At 36.0% G+C, this 17,192-nt stretch overlaps 4 protein-coding genes and 1 long non-coding RNA gene across 6 annotated transcripts in view; 1 reads left to right on the top strand and 4 right to left on the bottom strand.

The window, feature by feature from the left end:
* Positions 1-408, bottom strand: part of pde4ca (phosphodiesterase 4C, cAMP-specific a) — a 40,735-nt gene extending 40,327 nt beyond the window's left edge. For both annotated transcript variants that reach the window (XM_082171994.1, XM_082171993.1), the window contains exon 1: positions 134-408. The gene's annotated coding sequence lies outside the window, so the exon portion shown is untranslated. The remainder of the gene's footprint in view (positions 1-133) is intronic.
* Positions 409-556: 148 nt separating this feature from the next.
* On the bottom strand, positions 557-3,286 carry mpv17l2 (MPV17 mitochondrial inner membrane protein like 2). The gene is made up of 5 exons (XM_082172030.1): positions 2,549-3,286; positions 2,178-2,339; positions 1,991-2,067; positions 1,773-1,899; positions 557-1,572 (listed from the first exon to the last, which is right to left on the bottom strand). Exons 1-5 carry the CDS (start codon positions 2,736-2,738, stop codon positions 1,538-1,540), a joined length of 591 nt encoding a protein of 196 aa, XP_082028156.1. The 5' UTR covers positions 2,739-3,286; the 3' UTR covers positions 557-1,537.
* Positions 3,287-3,437: 151 nt separating this feature from the next.
* Positions 3,438-5,496, bottom strand: ifi30a (IFI30 lysosomal thiol reductase a). Its single transcript, XM_082172025.1, has 7 exons — positions 5,314-5,496; positions 4,867-5,049; positions 4,521-4,595; positions 4,299-4,391; positions 4,035-4,187; positions 3,878-3,946; positions 3,438-3,767 (listed from the first exon to the last, which is right to left on the bottom strand). The coding sequence occupies exons 1-7, from the start codon at positions 5,446-5,448 to the stop codon at positions 3,702-3,704; spliced, it is 774 nt and encodes a 257-aa protein (XP_082028151.1). The 5' UTR covers positions 5,449-5,496; the 3' UTR covers positions 3,438-3,701.
* Positions 5,497-5,637: 141 nt separating this feature from the next.
* Positions 5,638-9,702, top strand: LOC309500402. Its single transcript, XR_014206564.1, has 2 exons — positions 5,638-7,836; positions 7,919-9,702. It is a non-coding gene; the product is annotated as an uncharacterized lncRNA (long non-coding RNA).
* pik3r2 (phosphoinositide-3-kinase, regulatory subunit 2 (beta)) overlaps positions 8,265-17,192 on the bottom strand; it is a 32,576-nt gene continuing 23,648 nt past the window's right edge. Inside the window, exons 13-16 of the mRNA XM_082172000.1 lie at positions 16,942-17,118; positions 16,292-16,363; positions 15,543-15,716; positions 8,265-12,471 (exon numbers count right to left, since the gene is read on the bottom strand). Of these exons, the coding sequence (XP_082028126.1) occupies positions 12,282-12,471; positions 15,543-15,716; positions 16,292-16,363; positions 16,942-17,118 (613 nt within the window). The 3' untranslated portion in view covers positions 8,265-12,281. The remainder of the gene's footprint in view (positions 12,472-15,542; positions 15,717-16,291; positions 16,364-16,941; positions 17,119-17,192) is intronic.

Genomic DNA, 17,192 nt, shown 5'->3' with positions numbered 1-17,192 from the left:
TAAAAAACATATTCTACATGGCTATAGAGTTAAATAATATAAAGATAATAAGAAACATTAACCACTAATCAATAATAAACAAAAAAATTATTTAAATAAACAATAGTATAAATGTGCAACAATTAACACTTACTTCTAAAACTGAGAAGACATGGTAAGATGTATTGTGTTTTTCTTCAAATAATTTTGAAGCATATCTTCAATCCAAGAGTTGCACATCCTGTGCAAGAATCCAAGCGCTTTGGACGTGTGCACATTCGCGTCCAAAAATGTGGCAAGTAACCTAAATAGCTCCAAACCAAATGGTTTGTGAGAACACCCTGTCAGAACACCTGTTTTATCAGTTTGGAAGCCCGTATGAAGACAGCGTCCTGTCACTCACTCAGCAGGTTTGCCTGTGCTGACTGCAGAGAAGCTCACGTGCTGTCAAGGACTGTCACACACGCCACTGAAAGATGGATGCCTTGATAAATGAGTAAACATGCTTCTTCAAATTTGGATTTCAACCTCAAAGTACAAGTCATGATGCATAAAAATCATTCTCGAAATTATAATATTCAAAACACAAAATAATTTTATTGTCTTCCATTATAAAACAGTGTCACATAAGGGCAATGTAGATATCAAAGGGTCTAGCAAACATTTTCATCAAAACATTTCATTAATAATTAGGTAAAAATGAACATGTAGAGGCAAATTATGAACAACATAACTTTAGAACAGAAACTGTCTAGAAGCACACAAACAACCAGCCACATTACTGCTTATGCAGCATAGGCCTATGGAACACCATTCATACAGTATGACAGTAATATTGGCACATTATTGTGATTATAAACATGCTTAACGAAAATATTTCTTACAGTGAAGGATGATAACTATATAATCGGTATACTATACCAGTCACCATGATTTTGCAAAGACCTGTTCCTGGGTCGACATATTTTGTTGACCCTGGAACAACATTCCTGTCCGAAAATATGGTTCAAACCATATCCCTACCCCTAAACCTAACCCTACCCATAACTTCATAACATAATCCCTAAAATCAGGGGGAAATGATAGGTGAATAACACTGATGTAGAAGCACCTAACCCTGGTTTGTAAGCCTAAACTTGACATAAACTGTAAACTTGTCCCTCAAATATGATTGGTTGATTGGAATGTTGTTCCGGGAACAATGATATTGATCCAGGAACATGCTGAACTTGGTGAAATCATAAGAATATATTTGTAAACAGTATGCTTTTATAAATCGCTCTTCATATGCCAACAATACACTGATTTCAGACAGTTAAAATAGTTTAAAAGTACATTCAACACTTTTATATTATTCAAAAATAATACAAACACATTAGAACAAAATGTGCAATGTACCTGGCAATACTAGATACAATTCTATTGATTCTATTATATGAAATAAAATAAAAACCAGAAAGCTATACATTAACAATCTTAAATAATCTGATTTATTTGTATGTGTGTGATCAAAGCAGTGTTTTGAAATATTCCTCTTCTTCAGACATCTTCACTCAGTTCATTCAGCTTCTCTTCTGGCCTCTACTTGGTCTCCTTGAAAAACACAAATGTTATGCACCACTTGTCACAAGGAAGCTCACACCCATGCTTTCATTTTAAACCTGCCAAGCGCTAAGTTAAAACTTGGTCACCAAGACAAGATTAATAATTATATGACACCATCTTTGTTCAGTAAATACTACAAATGTATTTTAGTTATGCCTTGTGTTATGATAGATGCAAACATGTCTTACTGTGTTTGAGGTAGGAGAGGTAGGTGTCCCATCCCAGGGTAATTATATTAACATAAAGAACACGATACTTGGGTGGCAAGAAGTAGAAGTTTACCATCTGAGCTGCTGGCCAAACACACCAATCTGCCTAAAAAGCAGCAAGATATGAAAAGCTGTCAGCTATGAAGATACATAATTTGAGGTTGAACTAAGAACACATGCTTATCAAGGCAATATACCTTGTAAAATTCCCAGAATTTGTCTCTGAATTCACTTTGTGCCTCAGACAAAGTTTGACCCTCCATCATACCCAGACCTTCATTAAAAAAACAAAAACAAAAAAACAGGTGTAATGTTATTCAGATTTCCATTCATTATATTAGAGTGAGAAATGGAAATTAATGGAAATCAGTAGCAAGATCTCACCTATGAAGTACCAGACCCCCAGTGCAGGTGAAGCAACCAGCTGATCAGTAAGCACTTTCTTGCAGACATTACTTATGCCATTGCCAACAAAGTATTTGTCGAGCCAAAGGTACCAATAGTGCATGAAAGGACCCATAGAGCATCCGACGGCAAACATACAACCTATAGAGGGCGCAACACCGCGAGAGTTCATTAATCTCGCGTTACTTTCACGACAGGACAGTCACACGATACTTTAAAAAATAAGTTAAAAGTTTTTCGTGTCACGCACTGGCACAGAAATTACAAACATGAGCTGATGTATATTTTTTAAACAAGCCAGACTTTTTTTTGTGAGAGTATGTGATACAGATAATTTGTTTACTCGTCACCTGTACGCCACCAGTCACGTGCTCGTCCGGGGGTCTTCCGCATCTCTCGAGTCTGCTGGATGAGGTCGCCCGCTGCCAACATTCCCCCACAACTCACCGTGTTCGTCACGATCAGAAATCTGCCTCTGAAAAGCGGCTTCCAATAACCGGCGATCCTTATGAGAAAATCCTTACTCTGCCGAGATATCATGTTTAGGCCGAGTTAACGTAAATTCCTCTCAAGTTTCCGCTCGACGATTTCATTCGCCACTTCTGTTCCTTTAACGTTACTCCAGAATAAATGACATAAGAGACACAAATATATTTAAATACTGAGAAGTGTTGTTAACTTAAAATGGAAAGGAATGCATCTTCCTACTCTCAGATAGATGTTTAGAGTTGTTACGATATCCCCGAATTGTGTGTCTGTTGGCCTAAGTTCAGCTGCAACTTAACTGACTAACATATTTAAATCTTTAGAGTTCATTCATGTAACGTTAACCAGCGGAACCCAGAGCAGCCTGAAGGAGCCGGTGACGAGTCACGCGCGTAATGGCGTTGCGCTCACGAACATCAAGATTGCGTCATGTGCGCATAACGTCTCCACATCAGTTTGACCCCTATCAATAATCTCGTCCCGTTTGAATACTTGCTATTAAAACATAATTTCTTGCTCTTCGGACGCTTTTTTTATTAATAGTTATTATATTGACGATAGTTAATAATATAAGTTTTATTAAAAACCCTAAAGTATTTTCACTTTGTTGGTCAAAATAATGTGGAAAGATTCAGGTTAATGATAAGCAAACATGCAGACAAGCAAAAAATTAAAACCATCGAGGAAGCATTTCTCTTGAGTAAAGTCCACTTTAGCAATGATTTTTCCCTCTTAATAATTAACACAAGCAAATGAGATTTAAAAAGTGATGGAAATGTTTTTAATTTTGTTTATGCATACAAAGTGGTTTAAAACGTGACTATAAAAATATGGTCTTGTCACCAGTTGTAGTCAGCAGCAGAAAACCATGTTCAAAATGACTCTTTCATATAAATGTAAGTATAAAGAAACAACAACAACAACAACAACAAAATATTCAAATACATTTCAGCATGTATGTTTCATACATAATCTCTCCATTCCTGACATGAATAGTGTTGTTATCAGATTTAGTGATTAATTCATGCAGTAACTGGGGGTTTTCTTCTTCAACCCTAGAGTACAAGCAGCTGGCTTTTCACCCTACATGAACACAAAGAAAGAAGAGGTCATGTGATGGACTCCTCGTTGATAGGATAAGACACTGAAATGGTAATAAACACTAACAGGCACCTCTCAGGTTGCAAACAAACCTTGTACAAACTGCACACAAGACTGAAGAGAGAATTCATTGCTTTATCCTGAAGACCATCTGTGTGTTCCTGCAGGAAAAACATTGAGCCATTTAATTAGTTGGATAAAAATATAAAATCCTTATAAATAATAAGCAAAAACAAAAAACTTCCTTACTCCATTAATGGTTATCCAAGGCACATACTCATGAGGGGGCTTCAGAGCATTTGTTTTCACTGCATTTCCATGCATTAATTTATTGCCCTGGTCTCCCGTCACACACTTCATGACTGAATCCCATGTAATTTCGGGTTTGTAGACTCCGAGACACTGAGATGGAAGGTACAGATTAGCATTGCATTGCAATAGGGTTGATGGATGGATGGATGGATGGATGGATGGAAAGAATAACAGCATGCAAAATAGAAAATGACTACTTACAAGCTGGGCTGCTTTCAGCACATCTGCTCCTGATTCCATGCAAAAAATTACCAGAAGAGCATCATCCAGCCCTAATTGATTCAACAGGCAGGTCTGACAGGAACGAGTACAATTAGTATACCTCTATTTTAGCTCTAAACAAGATGTATTCAATGTTAACAACACCAATCCACTTCTGCTTTTAAAAATGTTTGAGTGGTCAAATAAATAGCAAAACCTCACCTCAATCATGTTACCTTGACATTCACCCTCTCCATGCTGACAGATGAAGGTGTACTTCCCCTGATCTTCTTTCTCCTATTATGAAAACTAATTATGAGCAACAGCATTTAACATTAATGTAACTTATATGAATGTGAGCCTTTTTTAACTTTTAATTGCTTGCTACTTGCACTGTGTAAATTGTGGGTAATATATTTGAATTTTGTCAAATACAATAAATATAATCTAGTTTACATGTTGAATGCAAATAGCAATAGATTATATACACACAAAGTGTAAATAGCAGTTATGTGCTGATTGTTCAAAGGGTACATTGTCTGAGCAGCAGTGGGCAGTGTAAATATACCTGTGCATTTCCATATGGAACCAGATCAATGTTCATGATGTCTGACAGCATAATGTAGGTTGGCACGAGCTGTCCTACAAGAAAACTTCTGCATCCAGGACACAAAGACTCATAGTACAGGCTCACATTCACTTTGTCAGCGTTGGGCTTTGTCACGTTAAACTTCATGCATTGTTCAATCACCTAAGAAAGAAGAGAATAAAGGGAAATGATCAGTGCCAAAAAAAGTTCGAGATTTCCCAGACAGCGGGGAAAAAAACGAGAAGCGTAAGTACGTCAGGACAATTTGCATAGGCTAAATGTATCTATTAATTCAAATGCGCGGTTTCACTTTTTCGTGTAAGTAAAATTATTGCCAAAAAAGAAATACAAAAACATAGGCTATCTAATAGTTTCATATTAGGAAATTTAAGGAGTAAGTCGTACGTTTTTTTTTTCGATACTTACCCCACATTCGGCTGCAATGTCTTCAGAGTCGCACCATTGTGAAGGTGGATACTTACAGGAGAAAACAAACCTACCGCTGCATTTACTCAGTGACAATACAGCGAAGAACAACACAGACAGTTTAAAGCCGAACATGATTCCTGGTCACCTGCTTGCCTTGTTCTCTGAATGAAAATATGGATGTGTACAACATTTAAAACTTTCTTCCTCCTACAGAAATCGAAGGGCCGAGATTTTGATTGGTGTATTTACGTGACGTCATTAAAATCCGGCAAAACCCAACACTGCAAATGCTGGAGACTTTTATTATGGCCACAAAATATTATTGCTATCACGAGGAAGACTGCGCTGAAAAGCTGACTTTTTTTGCAGTGAAACTTTATGATAGTTGACCGTGAAATGTACATGTTTCCCAACTGAACTACCAAAATGTCAACATGATTAAATTTGGGATTTGTGAACTCACACTGTTGCACGGGTAATGTCACAGTGGGTGACAGAGTGCCTATACGTTCAATAGTTTCTGCCGTCATTGAAACAGTTTTATTCGATTAGACTTGATGCTATTCCACCGTTAATAAATTTCCCATTGAGTTACGGTCTGCACTGCAAAGGTAGTACAAAACAAAAAAAGAGATGATACTCTGGCCAGAAAGGTGTAAAGTGTGTGAATGATGGTGCACCAAGGCAGACAAAATGCCATGAACAGCTGAATTCAAATTTTCTAAGCGGGCTCACAATGTGGATAATGCTGAATAAAATAAAGATAGAGAGCAAGCAAATTTGACCTGTCCACACTGTAAAAAAAAAAAAAAAAAAAAAAAAAAGTACAATCAACTTGGATGTTTAAGTCATTTCAACTTAATTACAATTACAATAAACTGACTTTAAAAAAATTAGCTGAATCTTGCATAACTTATGACAAAAGTTGAAAATTATTTTGAAGAGTTAAAGCAACTTGTTAAAATGTTCACAACTTATTGATCATCCAATTTTTTTTTAAAGAGCACTCCACACTTTTTTTTTTTTTTTTCAGCATGTCCATCGAACGGAACTGATTCTGTTCCAAATGTATAACATATTGTATTGTGATTGTTAAAAGTGGGATGAATGTTTTCCAAAAAAAAAAAAAAAAAAAAAAAAAAAAAAAAACCTGAATGAATAATGGAATCATTTAAAAACAGCAAAGAAAATCATATAATCAAAACCAAATCATGTATGATATTGATTGAGTGAATAATGGCATGGGTTCAAACCCTGTTCAATGTATTGTAGTAGTATGGACAGCCCTCAACCCACATGAATTTTCACAGGTCACCCCAAGGACTGGACAGGGTGATGTACAGTAGCCTATGTTGTCTCTAACAAAAGCATTTTAATTAACTGCCAAAAGCAGTTCTGTAAATACCGAAGATGTTCTACCAATCCGGACCATTTGACTGGCAGAGGCAGAAGAGTCCCTATTAAATCTAATATCCACTAAGAGCTAAATGTCATTTCAAAACTTGTTTGTATAGACGTTCTTTTAGTATTTTGTGATGTCTTTTTGTTTTTGGTTATTTTACATTTTTTATTACATTTTGTTTGTTCATACCTCTTTATGAATGTATTCTTAATGATTGTGTTATTTTGTGTAAAGCACTTTGTGTGTTGCAGCTTTAAAAGTGCTATATAAATAGGTTTACTTACTTAGAGTGCATTTTCCTTCATTGCATGATGTGCCAGGGTATCAAAGTGTGTCCGTTTTTATCTCTTCAGACACGAGTAATGTAAGACCTGCTATATTCTCTTTGAGGTCTTAAAACCAAAATTTGTGGCCATTTTCACCAAAAAGGACATGGTGACCTAATACGACCCTTTTGTCTTGACTGCATCCTTGTTGGTTGGAAGAGAAGTACAAACAATTTGAATAGGGACTTTCCCCTAGTCCTTTCCTTTAATGCATACATAGCATAACATGTTTGGTTTCAGAAGACATGGGGCTTTTTTTCTGGTCTCTTTTCATTCAGCAATATCTTCCTTCTTTTGGGCCTTTCTTTCTCTATATTCTGATTGTCACAATCAAACACTACTTTGGATTTTATTATCTATTGACTAAAATTTGATCACTGACATAATCATTGCTCGTCTGCCTGGATCACACTGCATCACAACATATGACAAAAAATGACTTCTTGAGTTTGAAGGTTCTAAAATGAGTTGTATTTTACAGAAAAGTGTAAAATATAATGAAAATGCAGACTTGTCTTGTTTCTGGGTGACCTTTATACATGACTGGTGTAAACAATCACATGGGCTGTTTATGCCAGTTTGCTCCTCTGAACAATGACGTCCGTGTCAAAGCTCTATAAACGGAAACAATGTAATGTTTGTATACATGTAGCATGTAAATGTTCACACAGAGACACATTTTTGAATACATAACTGACTGAATCCATATTATAAAATTGAAGATTTAAAAACACTGAAATCAAAACTTGAATTTTTTGGAATACATTTAATTTGTTTCATTCATATGCCCTCGTAATCTTTAATTAAAGGCATAAACACCAATGACCCAACCAATCAATCCATCCCGATGGACAAAATCAAGTCCTGCCCCAAGTTTCACTTGGATATTCGTCATAACGGGTAAGTTCTGTTTCAAACAACTTTAAAAGTATTGTTGAATAAAATTAAGACATCTGACATTAAGTCAGTATATTTAATGATTTAAAACCAACCTGATCCAGCTGTTGGTCAATTTGAACTCAAAACATTCTCTAGGTTGTCTCTAGATTTTCCACCCCCAGGTAATCTAAGGACACATGCCAAAGTGTTGGTCAAAGGACAACTGATCCAACCAGTTTGAGGTATGACACATTCTGCTGCTTCAGCATAACATTCCCTGTAAAAGCAACAGGATAACATCACACATCACAAGATCAAACTGATGACGACAGACCAGAAGGTGCAATAGACTCAATATCTTTTTATTGTCTTAAAAATAATTCCATCTATCTATTAAAGAGCCATATCTCTGTAATGCTTGTGTACCTGTTTGAGAGACAAACAACACTGATGCAAACTGAACACTGAAAAATCTGCACCCAAAAACAGATCGGAGAGAACAGAAGTAGTAAAAGGAAAAAAAGTATGTACATAAAGTTTGTGCACACACACACACACACACACACACACACACACACACACACACACACACACACACACACACAGTAGAAATGTACTGGGTAACAAACAGTGCTCCCCATCCTCCATGTCTAATGGCACTTTGGTGTGCATTATCTTCAACAGGCTACTTCATGCACTAAGGGGAAACAAGACAGTAAGGTATCATTTAGTTTAAAGAGGTGAAGGATAATTAGTGGTTATGTCATAACCACTAAATACAAAAATATATGTCTATTAAACATTTGGCCCTGCTGTACCTTACTTTTCGGTGTATATCTTGTCGTAGAAAGAAGGAAGGGGAAAAAAAGAACTGCTAATTTTAGTTCTTGCTTTAACTGAGACTACAGAGGGAAGTTGGACAGAAATCAGGATATAATTGTCAGAATGATTAAAGTCAAAAAATGAAACTTGAAAAAATATGTCTGCTATGGAAAGAAAAAGAAAGCTGGCAAACCTGCTCTGGGCCATAGCTGCATTTTTATTCAGAGAAAATGTTGTGAGGTGAGGGAGCACTGTTTAAAGTGAACAAAGAAGGGAAACAAAATCTTCAAGTTTAAAACAACAGAGGCAAAAAAAAAAAAGACAAGAATCCCTGTCTGACAGACAGAGCACATTTGAAAACATCTTCTATTTGGTTAATTAGATACTGTAAACATTTGTAACTGTACTGAATGGAAGAGAGATATTCAAGCTAGCTTATCTTTGAATCGGTAAGGTCATTACTTACAATGAAAAAACAAAACTTTGACATACAATTATAGTTTCTCTTTAAAAAGGAGTTAAAGAAAATAAAAACAAAGAACAGACCCACTACGGCACGATCATAACACGTTATGACATTATAGGCCTGTAACTAAAATGTGTACCTAACCTATTTCTGTTGCTCATAAAGACTGTCAAGCTTCAATAATTCTCACTCATAATCACCTCAAGATGTGCTTGTATAGTGCATTTAGAGGAGTTTACTCCACTGCTTTATCGCACACAAACTCGTCCCATCCAACACTCTGGCTCATTCTCTGTGCTCTCAAAGACCCGACGTCAGTCAGTCTGAACATTCAAGGAATCATAACCAGTGTCTCTGTTCTTGCTCCACTCCACACCGTCATAGCAAAACAACTTCATCCTATCGATAGGATGAAACAAACTGGAGTATACAGACAAACACGCTTACAAAACTAAAACCTGCTCCGCTTTATTGTCTGTTGAGGATTTATATATATAAAAAAGAATCCATCTAAAAGGAGGATGTCAAAAGCGAAGAATTAATATACTAGATTTAGGCAAATTTAAAGTTTCAAGGTTTTAATTTCAACTTGCCCTTTAAATAAACTGAAATACACTGCATCTGTATTTGATAGTTTGATAGCCTATTTTATTTATTAAAATGTATCCAGAATAAAAGCCTGTTCACACCAACATGAATGTTCGGAACAGTCAGATTGTCTTGTGTGTTTAGATCAATGCTTATAAAACCACAAATGGGCTGAATAAAAATGTAATTTCACTCTTTGACAGTTTTAGCGCTTTTGGAAAAGGAGGAAATACTCCGGTTACCACGTACCAAAGCACTATGCAACTTTTTGTTGTTCTGCAACTTTTCCTAGGTCTGTCTTTAGCAGTTTATAAGTTATTGTTAAATATGTAAGGTTATTTCTGCCACGCAATAAAACAAATTAGAAAGGAAATTGTGACTTTTTATCGATGCAAGTTTATATCTCAGTTTATTTTCTCAGAATTACACGGTTAAGTCACATGCACTCACAATTCTGAGAAGAAAAGTCCAAATTGTAAGATATAAACAACAAAAAAGTTGCAATTACCTTTTTTATTTTCGTAAAAAACAACAACTGTGAAATATAAACTTAGAATTCAGAGAAAAAAAGTCAGAATTGCGAGATGTGATCCTGCAATTGCGAGAGAAAATGAATGTGATTTTTTTTACTTCCGAAACCAAACTGTACTCTGTAAGAGCGGCTCTGGGCATGTGACCAAAAGTGTGGATGAATAGCTTTATTCGCAGTGCGATAGATAAGAGATTAGGGGAAAAAACTACTATTGGCATGTGAATGTTCATGTCAGTCTGAAAGTATTACCAGCCATTCAATCAAATTAAAATCTTTATCACATTACATTTTTGTCTTGGTGTGAACAGGCCTTAAAAATGGATGAAATTACTCCTCTTGTTAAAAACGTACCTCAAATTAACAACCACGAAAGTGCATTCTGGTTAAGACCAAACCTCATTAAAAGCATACAAGCTAACAAATAAGAGTTATGTTTAATTACAAAAAAGAGGTCTTCTCTAACTTGCTATTCCCAATGCACTTGCAATTAGAAAGCATTTTATTTTAAAGTACTGAACAGAATGCCTTTGATGGGATGATCCTCCTTTTGGTTGTTGGGTTCGAGGAGTGTGTGTGTATGTGTGTGTGTGTGTGGCATGAATATCTGATTAGTGAATCTATGGAAGTGAAGCATTCTGTACTGCCCCAATCCCAGGAAAGCTCCTCAAGGACACATGGGCAGAAGGCACTTTAAAACCACTTCCTCTTCAAAAATGATTGAATCACTGATTCTTAGTAAGCAAACATAAAAATCTGGTTCTGCTTATGATCACTCACAAAAAAAATGGTACTTTCTGATCCAGCTGACTGTATGATGTACAGACCAGTGTATCATCTGACAAGATGAGCCATAGCACAAGCCCAAGAAGCCATGAAACACTAGGGGAAGTACAGTTACAAAACGCCCAACCACCATTAGGACTTTTTTTTACTACCACAATATATCAACTTGCACCTGATAATTACCTAAAAAATCTGTAATCATATCCAGGTGTTTTTCCGTTCCATTTTTGCTTGCGCCTGTTGAATAACCTGCTTAGCCCCTTGAAACCGTTCTAAACGAGTGAAAGTTCCTGTGCGCGTCATTGCTTTGGAATCACGTTTGTTTTGCTATGGATCTTAACGGTTCGCTAGCTATGCATCATTCTCAAATTACAAGAATCAAAAATATAGTAGGAAGCACCAATACCAGCCCACAGAAACCATTAAGATGCCAGACTTCGGCGCTGTGGTGTAAAATCTCAAATAAAAGTACACAATTGTTGATGGCTATTTATTCTCACCATGACGACTAGCTTTTAAAGAGGCAAATTAGAAGCTAAAAGGACTTCAGAGTCCCTCAACCACATCTGATATATAAAACAATTTCACATCTTCTACAGGACAACTCACATAAAGAGGAATCTATTGATATGGTTGGCAGAAGCGAACTACCAAACAAATACACAGTGACATAAAGGTGCGTTCAGGCCATGTCGTTATTACCATAATTACGAGGTTACGGTACAGCTCAGAATAGAACATCACATGTTGTCATCTCAAGACTACGGTAATTACGACATGGCTTGAACGCAGCGTAACAGCTAAAAGATTATCAACAGCTGCAACTTTCAGTTAATTCCTCATCTCGTCCCTGACCCATGTCCTAATCGAAAAAATCCAGGACTACGGCACTAGTTCGAGCTTTCATGGAGTCATGTGACACTTGCCTCTCTCTTGTATTGGGACAACAAATACAGAGTACACAAGCTGTGATCTTACCGTAATTACTGCAGCTGACTTAGAAAACTATGGGCTTACAAAAAAGCCGTACGCTTACTTACGATAATATACTGTGCTTATCTGTTCTCTATGATAAACGTAAAAGTTCGGTGTTAGTATAGTTTGCTCTGTATAATGTGCTTAATCATGCTTTATATGCGTGTCCTCGGCAGTGTCGTATCACGGTGCTCATCTAGGCGGCTGTGCGAGGACCGGGTAGGCCAGGGTTACATTCAGTGAGTCGTTGTGCTGGACCAGAGAGGTGTGTTTGTAGTGCAGGACCAAGTCTTTCAAGGAACCGTAAAGGTTATAGGGCTCAGCAAATCCAAAACCTGTGGCCGTCTTGTAAACCATGCAATGCTTGATCTCTCCATCCACTCTGTTGAAAAAGAAGAACATGTGTTATGCGAGAGGGAGATATTAAGGAAGTGTAGGTCACAACTGGGGAAGAGAACCGTAAAGTATTTGACGATTCCAATTCCAATTCCTCTTAACACTTCTGGCTACATATATGATTCTTTTAGTAAAAAGGACATTTCAGACGAGTTTTTAAAATAAAATGTTACACTTTTTGAGACCTGTACAAATAAAATGAATACCATATGTCCATTTAAACAAACATATACAATTTCTAATTATATCCTGTATCTCAGATTATTTTACTTAAACAGGCTAAAGCACACATTCAATTGCAACTGACATGTTTTATTCAATATATACACGTAATGAAATTGGTTCGTACTAATATATCAATATATGAATTAAGAAGTTGATCGATATTGTATTTTGCTGATACGATAATATTGTGTAAGAAAAGGCAATCTAAAAAGATTATTGTGCTGATGCTATTAAATCTATTTACATAAGCAAAGCATGTGTCAGGCTGGGCAAGGCTTAACCTTCCCATGGCCATGGATTCGAGACTAGTGTAAGCCTGACTAAAGGTCCAATGGCGGTCTCCAATAATACGGGGAAGGTTTCTGCACGTTACTGTCTTTCCTTTTACGCAACAACAAGATTAAATGAAATACATTTTCTCATATGTATTACCTCGTTATTTCATCTGACTCCATAAATGAAAAGGATATCTGAGCATCATTAAAAGTGAACGAATGTTTGATTATTATTTTTTAACTCTAAGTATATTTGACCCGTTCCAGATTAGGAAACTATGTTGCTCAGAGGTCCTCACTTCTTCTGTTTACCGCGGGTCTCACGTACACAAGCTCATCAGTTTTGATCACCAAACAGAGGTAATTGCTATATGCCTGAGATCGGTCACATTCACGTTTCCACAATCAAAGATACTTTGGTGTAGCCCCCATGCAATTGCATACACTTGAATTTAACTTAAACATTTATTTCAGTAGAGGTATGGCCACTATTACAGATATAAGCTGACCAACATTACTTGTCTTATAATAGCTTTGGATTGGACATGCCGTGGTTTCCTACGTACACTTATCTAAAGTAACATTAAATTAAAACAGAGGTAAGACACACCCGAATTTAGATTGGTCAAGCAGCATTTGCTGTTCTAAACGGAAATTCACTTCTTGTCTTTGCAAACCAAGTACACTTGAATTGATGCCAAATATTAGTCATCACTAATCTGACGCAAAACTTGTGGGAACATACTAATCCGTTTAATCTACTAGGGAAAACTATTTCAGAGTCAGTCGGAATAAAATCAAATGTAACAATTTATTATGTCAGGTAAATGTATCATGCTAATTTCATAATGAGTTCAAAGATAATAAATACAAAACGTCAAATGCTCTGCAAACCTGACACCAGACATTACTTTTTAGGAGCACTTGTTAGATTTCTCGTCGAGTGAAAAGCTGTCTCGCGATATCGCCATGATGGAGCGTAAGGGTGAAATTAACAAAGAATATCCCACCGCAACATTCACATTACATCTCCACTGCCGTTTTGCTATTTTATAAAAATAAAAACCATTGTAAACTTATGCTTTGCTCATCCAGCATGAGTTGCAGTCGCACAGTGCAGCAGGAATCACAGTTCACTGATCGCCTGACAATGGCAGATGAGCTTTCGCGGTGAGAGCAGTTGCAGCAGCAAGTTCAAACTAAACGGACGTTTAAGAGATACGGTATACAGTCATTCATACCACTTATTACATAGCATTTCTCCACATAAATAATTATGGGGATAAGATATATTGATTTAAGATTAAACTGTTTTAAAATTGTACCTGTTTGTATCTCATAATCCAACAGTGTACAAACCAAAAGCCACAAAATGGCTATTGCTAAAAAAAACTTTTTTTTAAGGGGAAGTGCATTCACCCTTCGCCTATGTCTATATACTGAATGTGTTAAATAACATTCTTAATCTTTCTTTCCTGTGACGAGGCGGCCCAGAGGGAAGCTACAAGAGTTTCTATTGAATTAAATTTTAGATACAGTTTACTGTGTAACTAAAATACCAAACAAATTGTGAATGAAAATAATAAACAAGCCCAAAATACACCAGGACTCTTATTTTTAAATGTCTATGATTTACTACTTCCAGCTGCTAGTTCAAAAAGATGAGGGAGATAAAATATACACTATTTTAACCATCTACATCATGAAGTAAACATTGACTCTTATTTTTAAATGTCTATGATTTACTACTTCCAGCTGCTAGTTCAAAAAGATGAGGAAGATCAAATATACACTGTTTTAACCATCTACATCATTACGTAAACATTATCATAATTCATCAACATTAGATCATAAGCAAATGCTTGGCATAAATGTGCTATATTTATTAATTGCAAACTGCTCTGAAACTACACTGCATTTAGACTCTGAACATGCAGCACTCACATTTATTTAATTAATAGCATTTGAAGTTTAATAAAATCCCATTAGGCTGTATTTTGTTAAGATATTTAATTTAATCAATAGCTTTAATGTAATTGAATAACTAAGTATAGTACTTTTTAAAGGACCCATTCAGAACAATTTATGCAAAATTCTTTAAAGTCTTTTTAGAGACTACATAAATTTAATCCAATAATATTAAACAGCAATACAAAAAATTAAATACTACGGACAAATAACTGCATATTGTCATGTCATAAGTCTCAGCTAGTTGAAAGCCGTATGTTTGATTCACTAAAGAAATGGATCACAAGAGTCTTTTTTTTCAGGAGTCGAGTCGGACTACACTGTATGAACTGAATGTTTCTGATTCACTAAAATAAGAACCGATTCATTAAAATCATTCGTTTTCTAGTCAAACTGAATGTTTTGCGCTATAGATTTGGTGATGCGGTGCCACTGAATAAAGTAGTGGAAGAATACACATTTTAGAACTACTAATAGAACCGAAAGTTGTTCAATTAAAAATGGAACCGAATCTGAATAAGGAGCAAACCCTAGCTGTTGCAAATGTGAATCTAGATGAGGTGAATAGTGCATTGCTTCAGTAACTCACACAACAGAGCATGCGTAGGAGCCTTTCTGGGTCTGGCTCTCTCTGATGAGGAAGGTGCCGTCTCGTTTGCCTCTCAGGAGATCCTCCGCCTGTGTGCGCTTGATGTCCCCTACGTACCAGGAGCACTCGTCGTGATGTGCTTGATCGTCATCGTCGTCCAATAGAGAATAGAAGCTGAAAGGTCAGAAGTGGAATAATGACTATGACTATAATGACTAACAATATCTGATTTATCTATCCAAATTATCATGATTTTATTTCATTTATGTGCTTTGTGCAATAAGATAATTTAGTTCACGTTCCTGCATGTTGTTTATTTAAAATCTTTATGCCATGTCATCACCAAAAAGCCACTGTGGTTTAACATACAAAGGCAAACAATACATAAATCCACTCAAATCTCTGTAGAATTACAAGGTAAAATCTTTCAATTTAATATTTGACAGAATCTCTAAATTAAAAAAAAAAAAAAAAAAAAAATTCTGAATAAAACCTTTATGCCATATGCTTGACAGTGGAATCTTACAGATATGATATACATGTTGAGTCAAGTTCATGATGATGTTAACCTTTTTATAATTTGTCTGTGTTAAGATGTCCAAATTCTCTGTGATGTCCAAAATTAATGTTAAATTAATGTCCAGATTGTCAAAGTGGTGTTCTATGGGTATCCCAAAATGACTAATGTACCTGGGCCTGGCTTCATACATCCTATTTGCACTTCTGAAAACAGACTGAACAGAACTTACTCCTCTGATTCATTCATTAAACCCAGCCATTCGTTGATCTTCCTTTGCCTGGTGCCTTTCTGAGTCAACCATCTGCAAAGACAATATCAGTATTGTTAACATCACCAGCGGTTACCTGTGAATAAATAACCAGCATCTACAGCATCACAGATTTTGTATTTTGTATTGTGAGCTTGCAATAATGCCTGTGTACCGCAAAATAATGTTTTTAAATTGCGTTGTCTTTTCTTTACTGGCTTCACTCAACAATGGAAAAAAAGAAAGAAAATATTTTGGGGTCAGTAAGAATTTTTGCAACAAATTTCATTAAATAGAAAATACACAAAAAACATTTAAGGATACATTAAATAGATCAAATGAGACAGTAAAGGCATTTATAATGTAACAAAAGATTTCTACTTCAAATAAATATGGTTCTTCTGAACTTTCTACTCATCAAAGAATCCTGAAAAAATTATATTAAGCAGCACAACTGTTTTCAACATTGATAATAATAAGAAATGTTTCTTGATCAAAAAAAAATCAGCATACAAGTATGATTTCTAAAGGATCATCTGAGTAATGGCTGCTGAAAATTCAGCTTTGCCATCACAGGAATAAATGACATTTTAACATATATTAAAATAGAAATATATGGGGGCTGTTCTTACACAAGGTATTGGTCCCTTAGCTTCCTCAGCTGTATGAGGTCTGGTTTCAAGCTGTTCATCCTCTTGTCTATCTCTCGATTGTCTGTGGCTTGCCTCTTTAAGTCCAGTTCCAATTTCGTCTTGCTGTCATGAATCTCTGTCACTCTGGACTTCAGCTTTTCAGAGTTGCTCTGAATTCTGATTAGACAGTGAAAAAGTTTCTCTCTGATATAGAAGCCAAAACATGACTCGAATTCAAAGTTACACCAGGC

Source organism: Leuciscus leuciscus, assembly GCF_965113295.1.
Source record: "Leuciscus leuciscus genome assembly, chromosome: 6".
Taxonomy (NCBI): Eukaryota; Metazoa; Chordata; class Actinopteri; order Cypriniformes; family Leuciscidae; genus Leuciscus; species Leuciscus leuciscus.
The sequence above is the reverse complement of the archived record's forward strand: the minus strand, read 5'-3'. Positions and strand labels throughout refer to the sequence as shown.